The 16,342-nt window shown below is 33.2% G+C and overlaps 1 protein-coding gene across 2 annotated transcripts; it reads left to right on the forward strand.

Annotated features, from left to right (window-relative positions):
* Positions 1-4,500: 4,500 nt before the first annotated feature.
* LOC130216413 (natural killer cell receptor 2B4) lies at positions 4,501-8,852 on the forward strand. 2 transcript variants are annotated; one of them, XM_056448309.1, is made up of 6 exons: positions 4,501-4,578; positions 5,282-5,620; positions 5,807-6,103; positions 6,970-7,086; positions 7,178-7,245; positions 7,637-8,852. In XM_056448309.1, exons 1-6 carry the CDS (start codon positions 4,533-4,535, stop codon positions 7,688-7,690), a joined length of 921 nt encoding a protein of 306 aa, XP_056304284.1. In that variant the 5' UTR covers positions 4,501-4,532; the 3' UTR covers positions 7,691-8,852. The 2 variants fall into 2 exon arrangements, with proteins under 2 accessions (XP_056304284.1, XP_056304285.1); XM_056448310.1 differs by having other exon boundaries at positions 5,837-6,103.
* Positions 8,853-16,342: the final 7,490 nt, after the last annotated feature.

Genomic DNA, 16,342 nt, shown 5'->3' on the forward strand with positions numbered 1-16,342 from the left:
TTAAAAATCCCTTCAATAACACCTCATGTTGCGTGGCAACAGTGTGAATATAGCCAGCCTCTTATCGTAAAAATTAATAAATTCTATTTTTTATAACCACACTTGATAAAAACAGTCTGCAGAAACACTTTGATTGACATTCTTCCTTTGTAGATGTCATCAAAGGGAGAAAGCCCCGCCCATTAATGACGATCTCTCCCTCATTAGCATAAACAGCCCTGAGTGAGAAGCAGCCATCTGCCATTAGAGTTTACACATCATGCTTGCTAAAGACAATGTCAGCAACTAAGAGGCATTATTAATCTGGCATTTTAGGATGCACAAATGAACACTGTAGTTTGCATAGATGACAATCTTCTGAGCCACTACCCCTAAAATGTTCAGTTTTTCACAGAGATAATTTTAGTCCTGTTTTTGAATCTGCTGCTATGCTAAAACATAAGTATTTGCAGCTCTGCCCTCTTTTGAAAAGAGCACAATCTCATTGTAAGTTAAAGTACACTTTTAGCTTAGCTTAGCATAGATCAATGAACAGATTAGACCATTAGCATCTTGCTCAAAAATAGCTGAAGAGTTTTGATAATTTTGCCATTTAAAGCTTGACCCTTTTGCAGTTACACTGTAAGACAGGCAGAAAAATGAAACTGCTATTTTCTAGACCGATTTGGCAAGAGACTATACTCTCATTTCAGCGTAATATATAAGAAACATGAAACATGCCTCATGTATCAATGCTATCAAAAACTTTGTGTACGCTAGATTTCAAGCTCACATTTGTTTTTACTAACAATGAAATTAACGTGAGAATGTGCGTTGGTCCACGCCAACTTCATGTCTGGCGTACGTGCATTTCTTGTGTGTGTTTGTTTTATTTCTATTGGCGACTCCTAGAGGCAATTGTGTTAAATTGCACACTACAAAGTATCGCACCAACAAAGTATCCTGGCAACTGATTCTTCCCAAAGGGAACTGGCAGACCTCTCGGGGTTAAGCCAGTCATCTTTGAGCCGTGCAATGCCAGCTGGATGAGACGGGATCATCCGCATGTCTAGCGGGCATTTAAGGTTTTCTTACCATGCAGTTGACCAGCCAAACATTAAAGTACAATTTGCAGCGATCGCCTGTTTTCCCAAAGTAATCAGAGCAATCGACTGCATGCACATTGCAATAAAGGCACCATCTGAAGACAAGTTTGCATACGAGAATCGAAAACATTTCCATTCAATAAATGACCATGAGCGCAGATGCAATGATGCCCATTCTCGCACTCAGTCAGTTGTAGAGCCGCTGATTGGGCAGCTGAAATGCCAGTGGTGCTGCCTTGATAAGAGCGGAGGGGTGCTGCTATACCGCCCTACCAAAGTGTTCCTCTAATACATCTGTGTCTCCCTCAGACACGGATACTACTCCAGACAGTAAAGTGTCACCCACAATTGAGGCAACTCTCTTCTCAAAGGGTGTTAGTTCAGCATCCCCTCTTCCCCCGCCTGTTCAGTCCACACTTTGATGGTGTGCCGCTGTTCTCCTCTTAACCTGCACCTTTACATCGGAGCATTTCTTTTTTAATTCACTCACATTGCCATGTTCAGACCCCACTGCGTTAACTGTGTCAGCTAAACTCTCCCACTCTATTTTTTTTCTTTTGTTATTAATTCTGGAGAACAAAACTGCAACTACCTCCGGTCTACCTCCGATAGGAGCACCTCCAATTCACATTCAGTAAAGTTTCTCTTCTTGCTTGCTTTTTCATTTGGTTTTTGCCAAAGTGGAGTCATTACCATATTTATTAGGGGGAGGAGGCAGGGAGGGGTTTTGCGCTCGTGCACATGTGCTCAGTTTCACGTTAATTCGGATGTACAAAAAGAATACACGTGGGATTCCGCGTACGTTTCATATCTAATTTTTTTACTGCATACGCATATTTACAGCTTTTTCCGTACGCAATGTTTTAGTATTAATTAAATGCAAGTCTTTGTACATGAGGCCCCAGGGCTGCAGCGACTGCAATGATATTATGTAGCACGACCGTCAATAACATTTCTATATTACCAGCATTGGCAATTAAGTGACTTTTAGAATCATCACCTGTGTGAAATTATCTACCAAGCTACTTCACATTAAAAGCAGCGGCAACAGTGAACATAAAATGCAGAAAACATGTTATTCCATTTCATGCGAGTGTCTTTTTTTCTTCCCTCAAGTTCAAGGATCTTATTATAAAAGCATGTCGTGGCTCATCTGAATCATTATGAAGCTTTGTTATGTCAGCAGGTTCAGATGGAATAAACCCAAAGCAATAAAATGATGAAGCAGGTGAAAAACAGCTTACACATGGCTTCTTGTTTACTGTAAACAGTTATGAATTTTTAATGTGCCACAATTTTGTTTTTACCTGCACAGAGCCGGTTTTACTATAATTAGACTACATTACTGTTTAAATCAGTCAAGTGATAATATAAATATTTATATTTTTAGTGGGGGCAACACGGTGGCTCAGTGGTTAGCACTGTCACCTGACAACAGGAAGGTTGCTGGTTTGAGCCTCGGCTGGGTCAGTTGGCAGTTCTGTATGGAGTTTGTAGGTTCTCCCAGTGTTTGCGTGGGTTTCTTCTAGGTGCTCCGATTTCCTCCACAGTCCAAAGACATGTGCTATAGACAAATTAAATAAACTCAATAGGCTGTAGTGTATGTGTGTGAATGAGTGTGTGGATGTTTCCCAGCTATGGGTTGCAGCTGAAAGGGCATCCGCAGTGCAAAACATATGCTGGAATAGTTGATAGTACATTTATGGTACAGTGGTTCATTCCACTGAGGCGATCCAAGTTTGAATAAAGTCGAAAGAAAATGAATGAATGAATAATTCATATTTTCGGTGACAAAGTATTCAAATTTTAAGATTTAACATACAGATAATATTTGCTATCTTTATTGTAGCCTAAATTAAATGATTTCTGAAAAATGAGTAAACTTTGACAGATCCAAATGTCTTCAGCAATAATCTAAGCAAGTTTTAAACAAGCAATACTGACACAACATGTATTTGCAAATACAGGGGACAAATGCAAAACATCAACTGCCATTTCTGATCTCCATGCAAATTACCTGTTGCACATTTTTCATTGCATTTTATGTGTATTTGCTGTTAAACTGTGTTGCTTTTATTGTTGTTATTTGTTTTTTGTACGTGGAAAGAACGTGGTTTTTCATGCACTGCAACCTACTTTCCGCCTCACTATTTTGCGTCTACGTGAAATGCTTTGTGGTCTCTGCAGGCCATTGGCTAAATGCTATTGATTGCATGTGGTGGGTGTGCTGTGAGCTCTTGCGTATGTCTATGAGTAGGCAGGCGGTTTTTGGTTTGTTGCTTAAACAACAGCCTACAGCAACCTAATGTTTTAAATTCAAACAAAGCTGTTTATGATCTGAAGCTAGGTCAGTTTTCAGGTGCAGAATACCTTGACCTTGATGCAGAATGAACTGAATTTGTTCCATAATAAAAATAAATGAGCCATGAACATGCTGAGTGACTTAATGTAACATCTTTTATATCTTAAAACAAATAAATGAAAACATTAAGCACCTCATACGCTCTTTGACAAAGGTTCATTTTAGTTTGATTTGTAAGTGTCTGTAAAATATTCTGTACAATATGAGAATAATACAGGAAAAATTGGGGTATTTTCCCAGGGATGGCTTGCGGCTGGAAGGGCATCCACTGCGTAAAACATGTGCTGGATAAGTTGGCGGTTCATTTCGCTGTGGCGACCCCAGATTAATAAAGGGACTAAGCCGAAAAGAAAATTAATGAATGAATATTGGCGTATATCAAGTAGAGAACCACCTCCTGAAGTGAGAACACAATGCCTTGAAAGTGTGAAGACAAAAAAGAAACATTGCAAAAGCACAATTTCTTAGATTATAGCACAGTAAAGGCTGTAGAAACCCAGTGTGGCAAATAGCTTTCAAATTATTTGGTATTCTTTTCATGCAATGAGAAAAAACAGGCCACATGGAAAATAAACTTTTAAGTCAATTTTCCAATACATCCATAAAATATCTATTGAGTTTAACGGCATTCTCTTGTTGCTCTGCTTAGCGACTGGCTTCTCTGTAGTCTTTACTTTTTTCATCATCATCATCTTAAAAATATTCTGTATTTTAAATATTCTGTTCTTTATTACATAAAACTAAAATTCACCCTGTCATGTGCTGATGTTTGTGACTTTTTTACCTTTAGACCATCTGTTAAAACTTTACAGCTACACGTGTTCATAACGTTTATTATTTATTAATTTGCTGACGAAATTAAAACGACATTCATAGTTACGAATTCCGGAATAAAATAAATAAATAGTTTCACATTAAAATGATACGTGTATGATACTGTAATTATTCGCTTGTGCTTCACCAAAAAAAGCAGAAGCAAAAGGAGGGTCTGTAATGGCCAACCCACAATAAATCGCCCGTGTTGTTTGAACAGAGTATTGTCGGATATGTAGGCTTCAAGACGGTTTGGACTATTATTAACGGATATGGAGCTTCATGCTTTTTTCTGTTTTGGTCTGTGGCTTTTGTGTGGTAAGTTATATATTTTTAAGACTTTGGTTCTTGTGTATAAATCTGTATAGTCCGACTTTTGTGTTTCGGTGAAGGAAAATTTCTTTCTTTTTCTCTTTAATTTAGCCGGAGAACGTAAAAGAATCAGTTTACTTAAAACGAAAGTTTTACTTCCATGTGTATTTTCTAGTGCTGTTTAGCCTACAGTATTAATATATATATATATATATATATATATATATATATATATATATATATATATATATATATATATATATATATATATATATATATATATAGCCTAGCTTACCGTTTTGAATATCATACTGTTTCAAATGAATAAATAAGACATTCGATTAAAAAGCTTCAAAATTAGGCTACATGAGAAAATTTGTATTTTGTAGTGTACTATTTTTTTATTTAACACGATTAACCAGTACATCAGTTATATATGGTGAAGCTTTATATTTTTCCTATTGTATAGTATTGTGAAGTTGTGTTATAGTTTATGTTTACAAATCCTTATGTTAATCAGATGTAAATCCATATACGCTTTTTAGACGAACTCATTCATTTTAATTGACTTTGGTTGCAATCAAGTTACACAGCTTCCACAGCTCATATTTAGACTCTATTTTAAAAGTATAATGGAGTTTGGCAGACGCTTTAATTATTTTATAAACTCTGAAAGATATCAAATGTTTTGTGACTATATTTCTTTCAGGTGTTTTAGTTGTTCAGTCCGATGAAAGAGAGAAGATTCCTGTAATGGAGGGAGATTATGTCACTTTAAACTCCAATGTGAGAAACATAAAAAGCAAAGATCTTATATTGTGGACATTCAGGCTTAAAAATAATGAGACTCGTATAGCTGAAATCTATAAACAGAGAAACTATACATATGATGATGGGATTAATGAGAGATTCAGACACAGACTACACTTAGATGAGCAGACTGGATCTCTGACTATCACAAACATCAACAAACTACACTCTGGGCTTTATAGAGTCCAGATCATCAATGGAGGGGTCAGAGAAAAGACTTTCAGTATTGATGTCTATGGTGAGTAAACAAAAACACTAATTTTAAAGTTTATTCTTTTAATCTTATTTAAAATATGTTTATTCTAATTTATTTTATTATGTAACTCTGGTGTTCTTCTGGACATGCACTTTTACTTAATGGACAATGCTGTTTGAGAATCTTGAAATTATTTCAGCAGCTGTCTGCTCATGATTTTATTCTTAGGTATTCTGACTGTTCCTGTCATTATTAAAGATTTACAAAATCCACCCTCATCAGGATCCTCAAGTCAGTATTGCTCAGTGGTGTGTTCAGTGTTGAATGCGAGTGCTGTGAGTCTCTCCTGGTACAAAGGAAACAGTTTATTGTCCAGCATCAGTGCGTCTGATCTCAGCATCAGTCTCTCTCTACCTCTGGAGGTGGAATATCAGGATAAAAACACCTACAGCTGTGTGGTCAACAATCCCATCACAAACCACACCACACATCTGGACATCAGTCAAACCTGTCAGACAAGTTCAGGTACTCTGTAAATTACAGTGCTTTTACAATGGATAAAATTTGCCATTGCATTCAAATTAGCATCCATGTTGCTTTCACTTTGACATATACATTTCATAATTTAAATGCTGATTCCAGCTAATAATGACACAGCTTCATCTCTCAGATATTTAGGAGTATTAACTCGTATTATGATATATTAAATATTAAAGGGGATAGTTCACTCAAAATTGATATTCTGTCATCATTTACTCCCCATTCACTTGTTCCAAACCTATTTGACTTTCTTTCTTCTGCTAAACACAAAGGAAGATAATTTGAAGAACGCTGCAAACTGTAACCATTGACTTTCTTAGTATTTCCTATTACAGAAGTCAGTTGTTACAGGTTTTCAGCTTATTTTTAAAATATCTTCTTTTGTGAAGACAGGAATCCATAAAAATTAACAATTTATGAGAGAGTAAATAGTGAGTAAATGAAAATATTTGTGTGAACAATCTCTTTAAATAACATCTTTAATGATTGTGTGATATTTGACGTAATATTTGTTTGTTTTCAAGATGTTGACATGTATTTTGGATTTAATCCTTTTGGATTTATTCATTAATATTTTTACTATTGTGAATAAATGTTTAAAGAATGTTATGTTGTGAGAAAAAAGGGTAGCCGCTCGTTGTATAACAAGAAAATGGGACATGTTAATTGTTTAGAAACACTGCAAATCACTTAAGCAACGTTTTTAAACATGTTAGCTGGCATTTACTTTATTATCAATTAGGAGAAAAAGAAAGACTGAGCATATTTGTAATAATGTTTGCTTTTTCTCTTGTAAATCATAGGAAAACTTAACAATCACGCTTACAGAAGCTGTTTTTTCTCCATTACAGAATCCAGAACTTCACTTCTTCTCCTGGTTGTTTTGCTGCCGCTGCTGTTTTTAATCACAGTTACAGTTGTGATAATATTACGTCGCCACAGAAACTACACGCAAGTAAAACAAAAAGGCATGTATTACGCACAAATGAAACAATATTTCTTGAAAAAGAATTATTATTACCACTTCAATAACCTTTTTTATAAATCATTATTCAACAGCTCAGACTAATGAGGATGATATCGATTATACTGAAGCAACATTTACTCCACACGGAGATCAGGATACGGTAAGATATGTTTGTCACTATTCTCTGCTCCTAATCAGTTTAAACTTGATTCTTAAAAAATATTTGGATTTATTGGTTTTTAAGGTGCTTATGCTTTCTTTCCTGGCTTGAATAATGAAATCAACCCTTAAAGAGTGCCTCTTGTCATTGTTTTAATACAATTTATAATCTAATGATCTGCTGTTTGTTTTCAGTGGATCTTAATCCATAATTGCAATTGCATGATCATGAAGTTCGAATAAATATAAATGATTGATTTCTTATTTTAACAATCATTGTGGGAATGAAATGTCTCGCATGTCACTTTTTCTTGAAGATGCAGTGCTTTCATTTTCTGAATCATATTCACATCTTTCTTTAGACTTCTCAAAGTGTGTCTATTTTTGTACAGAAAGCTGAAGGACAGGATCAGACGGTGTATTCAGAAGTCTTTTTGAAATGCTGATCACATAGATTTGTAATGTTATAGAATTTAACACAGGATTGAACACGTTGAAGCTTGTTGCAAAAATGGCTGAATTTCAAGATTTTTTAAAGCCTTAATGTCTGAAGATTTCACAAATATTAAAATGACATTCCACTTTTTCTCATGGATTTTCAGAAACTGATATGTAGTCTACAACACTGTAATAGAAAATGTAAAATAACAACAAAAAACTTGCAAATATTGCTGCCTTAAAGAGCCCTTAAACATAAATATATATTGTAATAATTTAAGTTAATTAAGCAATGAAACAATATTTTTGTTTACCTTTTTAGGTTTATATGTAAATGCCATGTATTTCTGTTTTGTTGTGCTATTGCTCCCTCTGCTGGCCTGAGAGCTAAACTGTGAATGAGATTTTTATATTTTTAATTTTAGAGATTTTATTGCTGCCTTTATAAAGTAATTTATCTTGATGTAAACTGTTAATAGCTTTCACATTTACGATAACAATTGACAAGCAAAAATACGTGTTTAATATCTTAAGCATAATGATTTTTTTCCAAGTTCTGAGCCAACAGTTTGATGACTATTTATAAGTTGTTATTTATACAGGAAAAACATGCGTCATAATTTTATCTAAATATATACAGTTGAAGTCAAAAATATTAGCCCCCCTTCTATTTTTCTTCTTTTTAAAATATTTCCCAAATGATGTTTAACAGAGGAAGGAAATTTTCACAGTATGACTGATAATATTTTTTCTTCTGGAGAAAGTCTTATTTGTTTTATTTTGGCTAGAATAAAAGCAGTTTTTAATTTTTTAGAAACCATTTTAAGGTCTAAATTATTAGCCCCTTTAAGCTATATATATTTCGATAGTCTACAGAACAAACCATCATTATACAATAACTTGCCTAATTACCCTAACCTGCCTAGTTAACCTAATTAACCTAGTTAAGCCTTTAAATGTCACTTTAAGCTGTATAGAAGTGTCTTGAAAAATATCTAGTCAAATATTACTTACTGTCATCACGACAAAGATAAAATAAATCAGTTATTAGAGATGAGTTATTAAAACTATTATGTTTAGAAATGTGCTGAAAAATTCTTCTCTCCGTTAAACAGAAATTAGGGAAAAAAATAAACAATATAATTGTTTATTGAATTATTGAAATAATAATTCAGGGGCGCTAATAATTCTGACTTCAACTGTATATATATATATATATACATATATATAAATGTCTTTTTCAAATCACCAGTTATCATTTATGATTTAAAAATCAAGTATGTTATGATTTTCTTAAATGTTTGAGGGTTTGAAGATTTTCTCTGGAAAGTCAGTCTAACCTATACGATATTCATTTCATTTGAACGTAAATCTTTAATATGCACTGAAGAATATGAATGCGTGTCTCCTTTTTACTTAACTAAAATAGGTTTGTTTATATATATATATATATATATATATATATATATATATATATATATATATATATATATATATATATATATATATATATATATATGTATGTATTTATATGTATATATATGTATATACTTTGTACTTGATTTTGTGTTGTGTAAGTTTATCTGCCATTGAAGTGAGTTGTGTAAATTGTAAAATTGTTGATTGTAAAAATAAAATCAAAATTTTAAACATTCTGTCAGTACTGTCTCTTCATAGTAAAGTCAAGATGCTAGAAGACTGACCAGGTGAACATACGCTGCATCTGAAATTATTTGACTTGCTTTGTGTGGAGGCTAATTACGCTACAATGCTAATTTCTCAACTAGCATATATAGTGTACACACAAATTAAATAATACCTTTTCTGTGTTTCTGTTACTAGTTGAAGATGATTGACAGGCCATATACAGGGGCATGTGTTTTGATGCAGGGCAGGCTGTGGTTTATAACTGAAAATTCGAAAAGGCTGCTTAAGAATCCATAATAGAAGTTCATGAAGGCTTTTTTGGAAAAGATTGAAACCAAGAGAGTTTAAATACAGTAAATTATTTTACTAAGAACAAATAAAAGGTCAGGAAATGTCTGCAATCTCCCTTTTTCAATTAAACAGCATCAGTTGCCTGATTGTTTTTTTTAACTAGAGGCTCTTTTTGCATATTGCCACACTGGCAGCTTGGTTGAGAGTTTCCAGAGAGATCTGCTGTGGTTTGAAAACAAAATTAATACATTTAAACCATGTTGATTGAAATTGTGGAAAAGCATGAATGCATATATTCCAACAAACCAAGTTGAGTTTTAAACAGACTGTATGAATTATTGAACTCTTTTAGCAGCAGTAATCTGATGGATTTTTGAAATATAGTCATCTGATTACATATTTTGCTATATGCTATACTATAATGTCAGGTCATTTGTAAACTAATCAAGAAATCAGAGATCTGATTCAAGACTTTCAGAACTGATGTTGCGGGGAAAAAGGAAATTTATTTTTATTAGGAAACAAATATTTAGGCTAACAACAGATTAATCAATAATTTTCTTTTGTGTGACACAATATATTAACCAAACATACTTCATCTTTCTTACTGTGTTGCATACTATGAAACATTTCGTAGAAGGAACTGCTGACAAGAGGGGAATAAACATCCAGCCTTGCTCCAGACTTCCTGTCACAAGAAGTCTAGATGTGTTTACTGTCACAAAGAGCTGGATGCTTGTAGAAGTTGTGAAATATATTGAAGATGCACTTAACTGTTCAGTTCTGGTATGCAGAGAAGGGTTGCAAGGAAAAAGGAAGTATGTTTGGGTGCAACAGCCAAAGGATTGCAGAATGATTGACAAGTGACAAACTCCACCTGTTAATATCAGCAGTGAATGAATGCTGGAGTGAATGCTGGAATGCTGGAAATGTAAGTGAGGAAATGTAAGTGCTGGAAGTGCTGGAAATGTAAGTGAGTTGCGAACCTCCTGAATGTAATTCCTGTATTGCATTGGGGTAAAGTAACCCAGAGTTCTGTCCTCAAATTATTTATTTGTATCTAATAAATTACTAATATTTTTGATATCTTCTGACCTTTTTTTATTGAACATACATGGAATTGGCTAGATATTCCAACAATGTCTACGGTGAGTCAACTGAAAAAAAAATATTTTATTTAATTAATTAACTCATCACAAACATCTGCATTCAAATAGAAAACGCAGCTGGACTGCATTAGATTATCATTCACATTTCAAACAGAGAATTTGATTAAATGAAATAATATGAATGCCTAAAAGAAAAAGTTGCTTTTGCAGTTTATGTTTCACAACTGTTATATTTATAAATTAAAAGTACAGTATGTACATTACATGTCAAATGTTTGAAGCTGCGAAAAAACATCTTGTATTTGTAATTTTGCAAAGTGCTCAATTATGAATTCTATCAAAATTGTGTAACCTAAAATCACTAACACTAATTCAATAAAAGCTTTATAGACGTTTAGAAGTTTGTTGTAATTCAACATTATTTATAGTTTAAGTCTGTTTTCATTTGAAGAATTAATATATTTTTCATTGAATCAGTATTTTATTTGAATGAGTATTACTTTTTATTATTAATTTCTTGCCACCAAAGAAAACCGTTGTTATATAGCGTGTGTGTGTTGATGGAGCAGCTCGTGTTGATGGTGTTTTTCACACAGATCTTGTTATTGAGGTCAGTAAATGTGTTGTTTGAGCTGAACGTGGTTTGCTCAGAGTTTTCAGATAATGCACACAAACGTATCGATAGAGGAAGTGTGTTTTTGTCTACATGAGAGTGGGTCAGTTCTTCTTATAACAAACAAAACCTCTAGAAATATTCATACAGTACACACATTTTCTTTAATATAAAAACCTGAATGATGCTCTCTCATCTGTGTGCTTTGATCCTTTTTGTCTTGTACGGTAAGTCATTTTGCAATATCTTTTTTTTTTTTTTGTTTTGTTTTAGTATGCTGGTTTTGAAGCACATTTTTGAATTTTCATTGTCAATCTTAAACAATCATAATCATTTGTTTTGAATTTCCACAACCACAATGCAAAAAATATATCTGTTAGTTAACAGTTTCTGTATTTTGTGAAGTGTTTTCTGTTCATTATATTCTGTTTATATTCTGTTTGATGTTGATGTCGACTTTTGATTTTGCAAAATCAACTTTAAAGTTTAACAAAGTTACTTTTATTGACATTTTAGTAGTTTGAAATAATACAGCGTGATTTAAAAAGAATAGCACAACTTTGAAAATCGCATCTGCAAAGAAGAAAAGGAAAGCCGAGCTCTTTCTGTCGTTGATTTAAGGATACTCTGAAGTTTCACATTGAGGAACTAAAAGAAGGAATAACTGCAGCAATCTAAACTGTTATGCCCGACACTGAGAGTGTTAAACGAGTTCGAGTATCGGGTTGATGTCACTCGAGTGTCTGGAGGGGGTTATATTGAACATCTATGAACTTGTTTTCAACTGAAAAACTTTATGTATTCTTTACATTGATTAATTACCCAAGGTTCTATCACGTTTCTTTAATTAAATACAGATTTTCAAAGTTGTGGTATTCTTTTTGAATCACCCTGTATAATGTATAAGAAAAAATATATAGTGAAATACAGTTGAGGTCAGAGTTCTAATTCTGACTTTAACTGTAAGTCTGTAATTTGAGTCTGTATTTTGTAGTGTGATATACAACACCAACGCAGACAATATATCACTTTTAACTATTAAAAAGTTGCATAAAAGTCACTTTGTCAAATATTTCAAGGTTGAAAGTTGTTGGAAAAAAATCAAGATCTCATAATGCAACTCGAAGATAGAAATAAATGGGGGTAAAAAATAAAAGCATGAAACACAAAATAACAAAAACGGCTAATTTACGGATATTAATAACAGTACAGTGCAGAGCCCTGGGGATCTAACAGAGGCTGACCTCTGCAAGATACAGTACACATTACCTTTTTAATATATGTGAATACACTCCTTTTCTCTTCAGTGCTTTTTATATATTCACAAATATTTTGTTTTATGTTTTGACCAAAATTAGGATTTAGTTATATTGTGTAAAATAACTATTTGATTATGTGTTAATTTCATTAATTCAGAGTTCTGATAATAATATAATGTATTTCCAAATGTGTTTCAGGTGTGTTTGGTGTTGATGCAGATGAAGTGAAGTCAGTATCAGTGACTGAGGGAGATTCTGTCACTTTAAACACTGATGTTACTGAAGTGCAGAGAACTGATCAGATACTGTGGATGTTTGGACCTCAAGACACTCATATTGCTGTAATATATAAGCAGAGCATTGACATGTTTGACAGCAATGAGATATTTAGAGACAGACTGAAGATGGACAGTCAAACTGGATCTCTGACCATCACAGACATCAGAAATGAACATTCTGGACTTTATAAACTAACAATCATGATCGGTAGAGGAACTTCATACAAGAGATTCAGCATTACTGTTTATGGTGAGTAATCTCAATGTACTTGAATATATTTAAGACATGTACTGAATACATTAACAAGATGTGTAAATGAGGAAATCATGTATGTTAACCACAAAGACCAAAAAATACAAAAAGCAAACAAACATCTCATTGATACTGCACTTGTCACTAATTAATCCTTTTCTTTCTAGTTATAAACACAAATATTTAACATTAGATCTAATTGTTTTTCTTTACACACATAGTGGTTGTCTTGCTGTTAGGAGAATGGTGTTTTCACTCCTGTTTTGCAGCTCACCTGCCAGTTCCTGTTATTATCAGTAAATATTCAAACTCTTCATCATCATCATCAGTGTCCAGATGTTCAGTGTTGTGTTCAGTGTTGAATGTGAGTGCTGTGAGTCTCTCCTGGTACAAAGGAAACAGTTTATTGTCCAGCATCAGTGTGTCTGATCTCAGCATCAGTCTCTCTCTACCTCTGGAGGTGGAATATCAGGATAAAAACCCCTACAGTTGTGTGGTCAACAACACCATCACAAACCACACCACACATCTGGACATCAGTCAGACCTGCTCACCAGGTAAGATGTTTTATTCATCAAACTTTAATTCTTTTTTACTGTAAATACATTTCAAAGGACAAACAAAGCCTAGAATAATGCATTTTTAAATTTCAGACTCTCGACCATCTCCTCCTGTTCTGGCTGTGCTGATTTCTGCATCAGTTGTGATTCTGGTGATTTGTGGTGTGATGCTTTATTTATACATCAAAAGCACAAGAAAAGAAGGTCAGTTTTTCTTTCAGCTCATCTAAAACACTGATTAATGACAAACTGCTCTCAGTCAAGTTTACGTTGTTTGTTTGTTTGTTTGTAGATGGTAAAAGCCTGTCAGTATACACACAGGTGACCTACAGTCTTCAGAGGACAGCTCTGCCACAGGTCGCTGATCTCCTCCTTCAACACTGACTTCTCATCTACAATATTCAACAAACTTTAGTTCATTTGGACTTTTTTTGTTCATCGTTTTCACATTTATGACTTTCACTTCCTCTCAGCTCATTTGTAAAGAGAGCACATACAGTTGAAGTCAAAATTATTGGCACCCCGGTTTATTTTTTCCCCAGTTTCTGTTTAACGGAGAGAAGATTTTCAACACATTTCTAAGCATAATAGTTTTAATAACTCATCTCTAATAACTTATTTATTTTGTCTTTGCCATGATGACAGTAAATAATATTTGACTAGATATTTGTTTTCTATACAGCTTAAAGTGACATTTAAAGGCTTAACTAGATTAATTGGGTTAACTAGGCAGGTTAGAGTAATTAGGCAAGTTATTGTATAATGATGGTTTGTTCTGTAGACTACTGACAAAAATATAGCTTAAAGGGGCTAATAATTTTGACCTTAAAATGGTTTTTAAAAAATGCAAAACTGCTTTTATTCTAGCCGAAATAAAACAAATAAGACTCTCTCCAGAAGAAAAAATATTATCAGACATACTGTGAAAATTTCCTTGCTCTGTTAAACATTGTTTGGGAAATATTTAAAAAAGAAAATAAAATTCAAAGGGGGGGGGGGCTAATAATTATGACTTCAACTGTATGTGTGTAATGACCTTCTTTATGTGTGCAAGGGTATTCATATCTGCAAATTTATTTTAGCTCTAAAATGTCTCAATTGTTATACAAAAATATGAAACTGATAAGTTCAGTTTAATTAAATATGTTGGAAGAATAAATTTGTTTTTATTTGAGTTGTTTCGACTAATTTCAGTCAGAAATCTGATATGAACATACGGTTGAAGTCCAAATTCTTTGCCCTCCCGTGAATTTTTTCTCTAAATGATGTTTAACAGAGCAAGGAACTTTTCACAGTATCTCATTATTTTTTCTTCTGGAGAAAGTCTTATAAGTTTTAGGTTTCTCAGTAGTGGAAGTCATCAATGGTTGGGAAAACTTAGAGCACAGTGTATGGGAGAATACAACAAATGATTTTTTTACAATCTTATTTGCTCAAAATATTAAAAGAAAAACTCTATAATGATGTTATAAAGACTTTCAAAAAAAGGAAAAAAAATTGTGAGACTGGCGATGGCAACCAAGAGAGAATAACGTCAAATTTACTGTCCTGTCCTATAGACACTGCATTAGAAACCCCTCGCACAAGTGGTAATTCGTTTTGTATTTTGAAGCAAAGATGATATTATATATACATAAATGCATATAAATGTTCATATGTTTTTTTTTTAAATAAAAATAGAAAAAAATTTAAAGGATTTAAGATGCTGATGAACATAAAACACGTCATAACAGGCTTGTGAAAAGGGTCCATCAACGTAAAATGCTTGCATGTGATAGAGATCATTATTTGATTCTTTACTATTTGTTGTTTAACTTATTAATACACCTTTTAAACTACTAACAGTGTTATTTTCCATCATTTTGTGCTTTAGCTCAAGATGCCATCCTCAAACCATCTTCATCGTCTTATTTTTTAAAAGGTGAATGAGAAATTCACTAAAATGTCAGAGTAACATAGTTGACAAATATTCATCTACTATTGGTGTATCCTAAACAATTTTTTGAAAATAATGCCTCAGCGCCTTCCAGAGTGTCCTGTCAGAGGAAGTGACATTACTTGGAGCAAGTCACATGCTTTGAAATATCTTTAAACGGTTGTTCTGCCTTTGTATAACTGATGTAACAGACTTGACCGGAACGTAGCGACAGACACAGAATTGTATTTTATATTCCTGAAATTACAAATAATACAGAAAAAGATGTTTGAGAGTTGTTTATGCAAGTTAATAAAGTAAATCCACACTGTAAAAAATTCAATTAGTCATGACATGTTTTTAGTTCATTGTAACTTTTTAAACTAAGTTAATCATGTTCTAACTTAATTGTATAAGTTACGCAAGTTGTTCTAATCAGTTTAAAAAAATGTAAGTTCAAATGACTCATAAGGTTAATTTAATTCAGCCTTAAACTGTAAAGCAACCAGGATTTTTTGCAGTGCATAAACAATGCCAAAAATTTGACAATTATTTCATGATAATTAAAGCTGAGAGCATGATTCAGGAGGCAAAAAAACTGGTACAATGTGAGTCAGTTAACAATTTCAAGACATAATGTCACTGAATACACATACAAACATTATTATTTTAGAGATAACTTGATTTAATTTGAGCTTTTATTCAAAACTGTTGAAAAAGTCTTTTTTGTTTTTA

The sequence above is a fragment of the Danio aesculapii genome, chromosome 22 (genome assembly GCF_903798145.1).
Source record: "Danio aesculapii chromosome 22, fDanAes4.1, whole genome shotgun sequence".
NCBI classification, from domain to species: Eukaryota; Metazoa; Chordata; class Actinopteri; order Cypriniformes; family Danionidae; genus Danio; species Danio aesculapii.

What these genes read in the sequence shown, in the direction of transcription:
- LOC130216413 (XM_056448309.1), top strand. Translation starts at nt 4,533, where the DNA reads ATGGAGCTTCATGCTTTTTTCTGTTTTGGTCTGTGGCTTTTGTGTG. An exon ending in TGGTCTGTGGCTTTTGTGTG is followed by an intron (nt 4,579 to 5,281) that starts GTAAGTTATATA and finishes TATTTCTTTCAG; the next exon opens with GTGTTTTAGTTGTTCAGTCC. An exon ending in AACCTGTCAGACAAGTTCAG is followed by an intron (nt 6,104 to 6,969) that starts GTACTCTGTAAA and finishes TCTCCATTACAG; the next exon opens with AATCCAGAACTTCACTTCTT.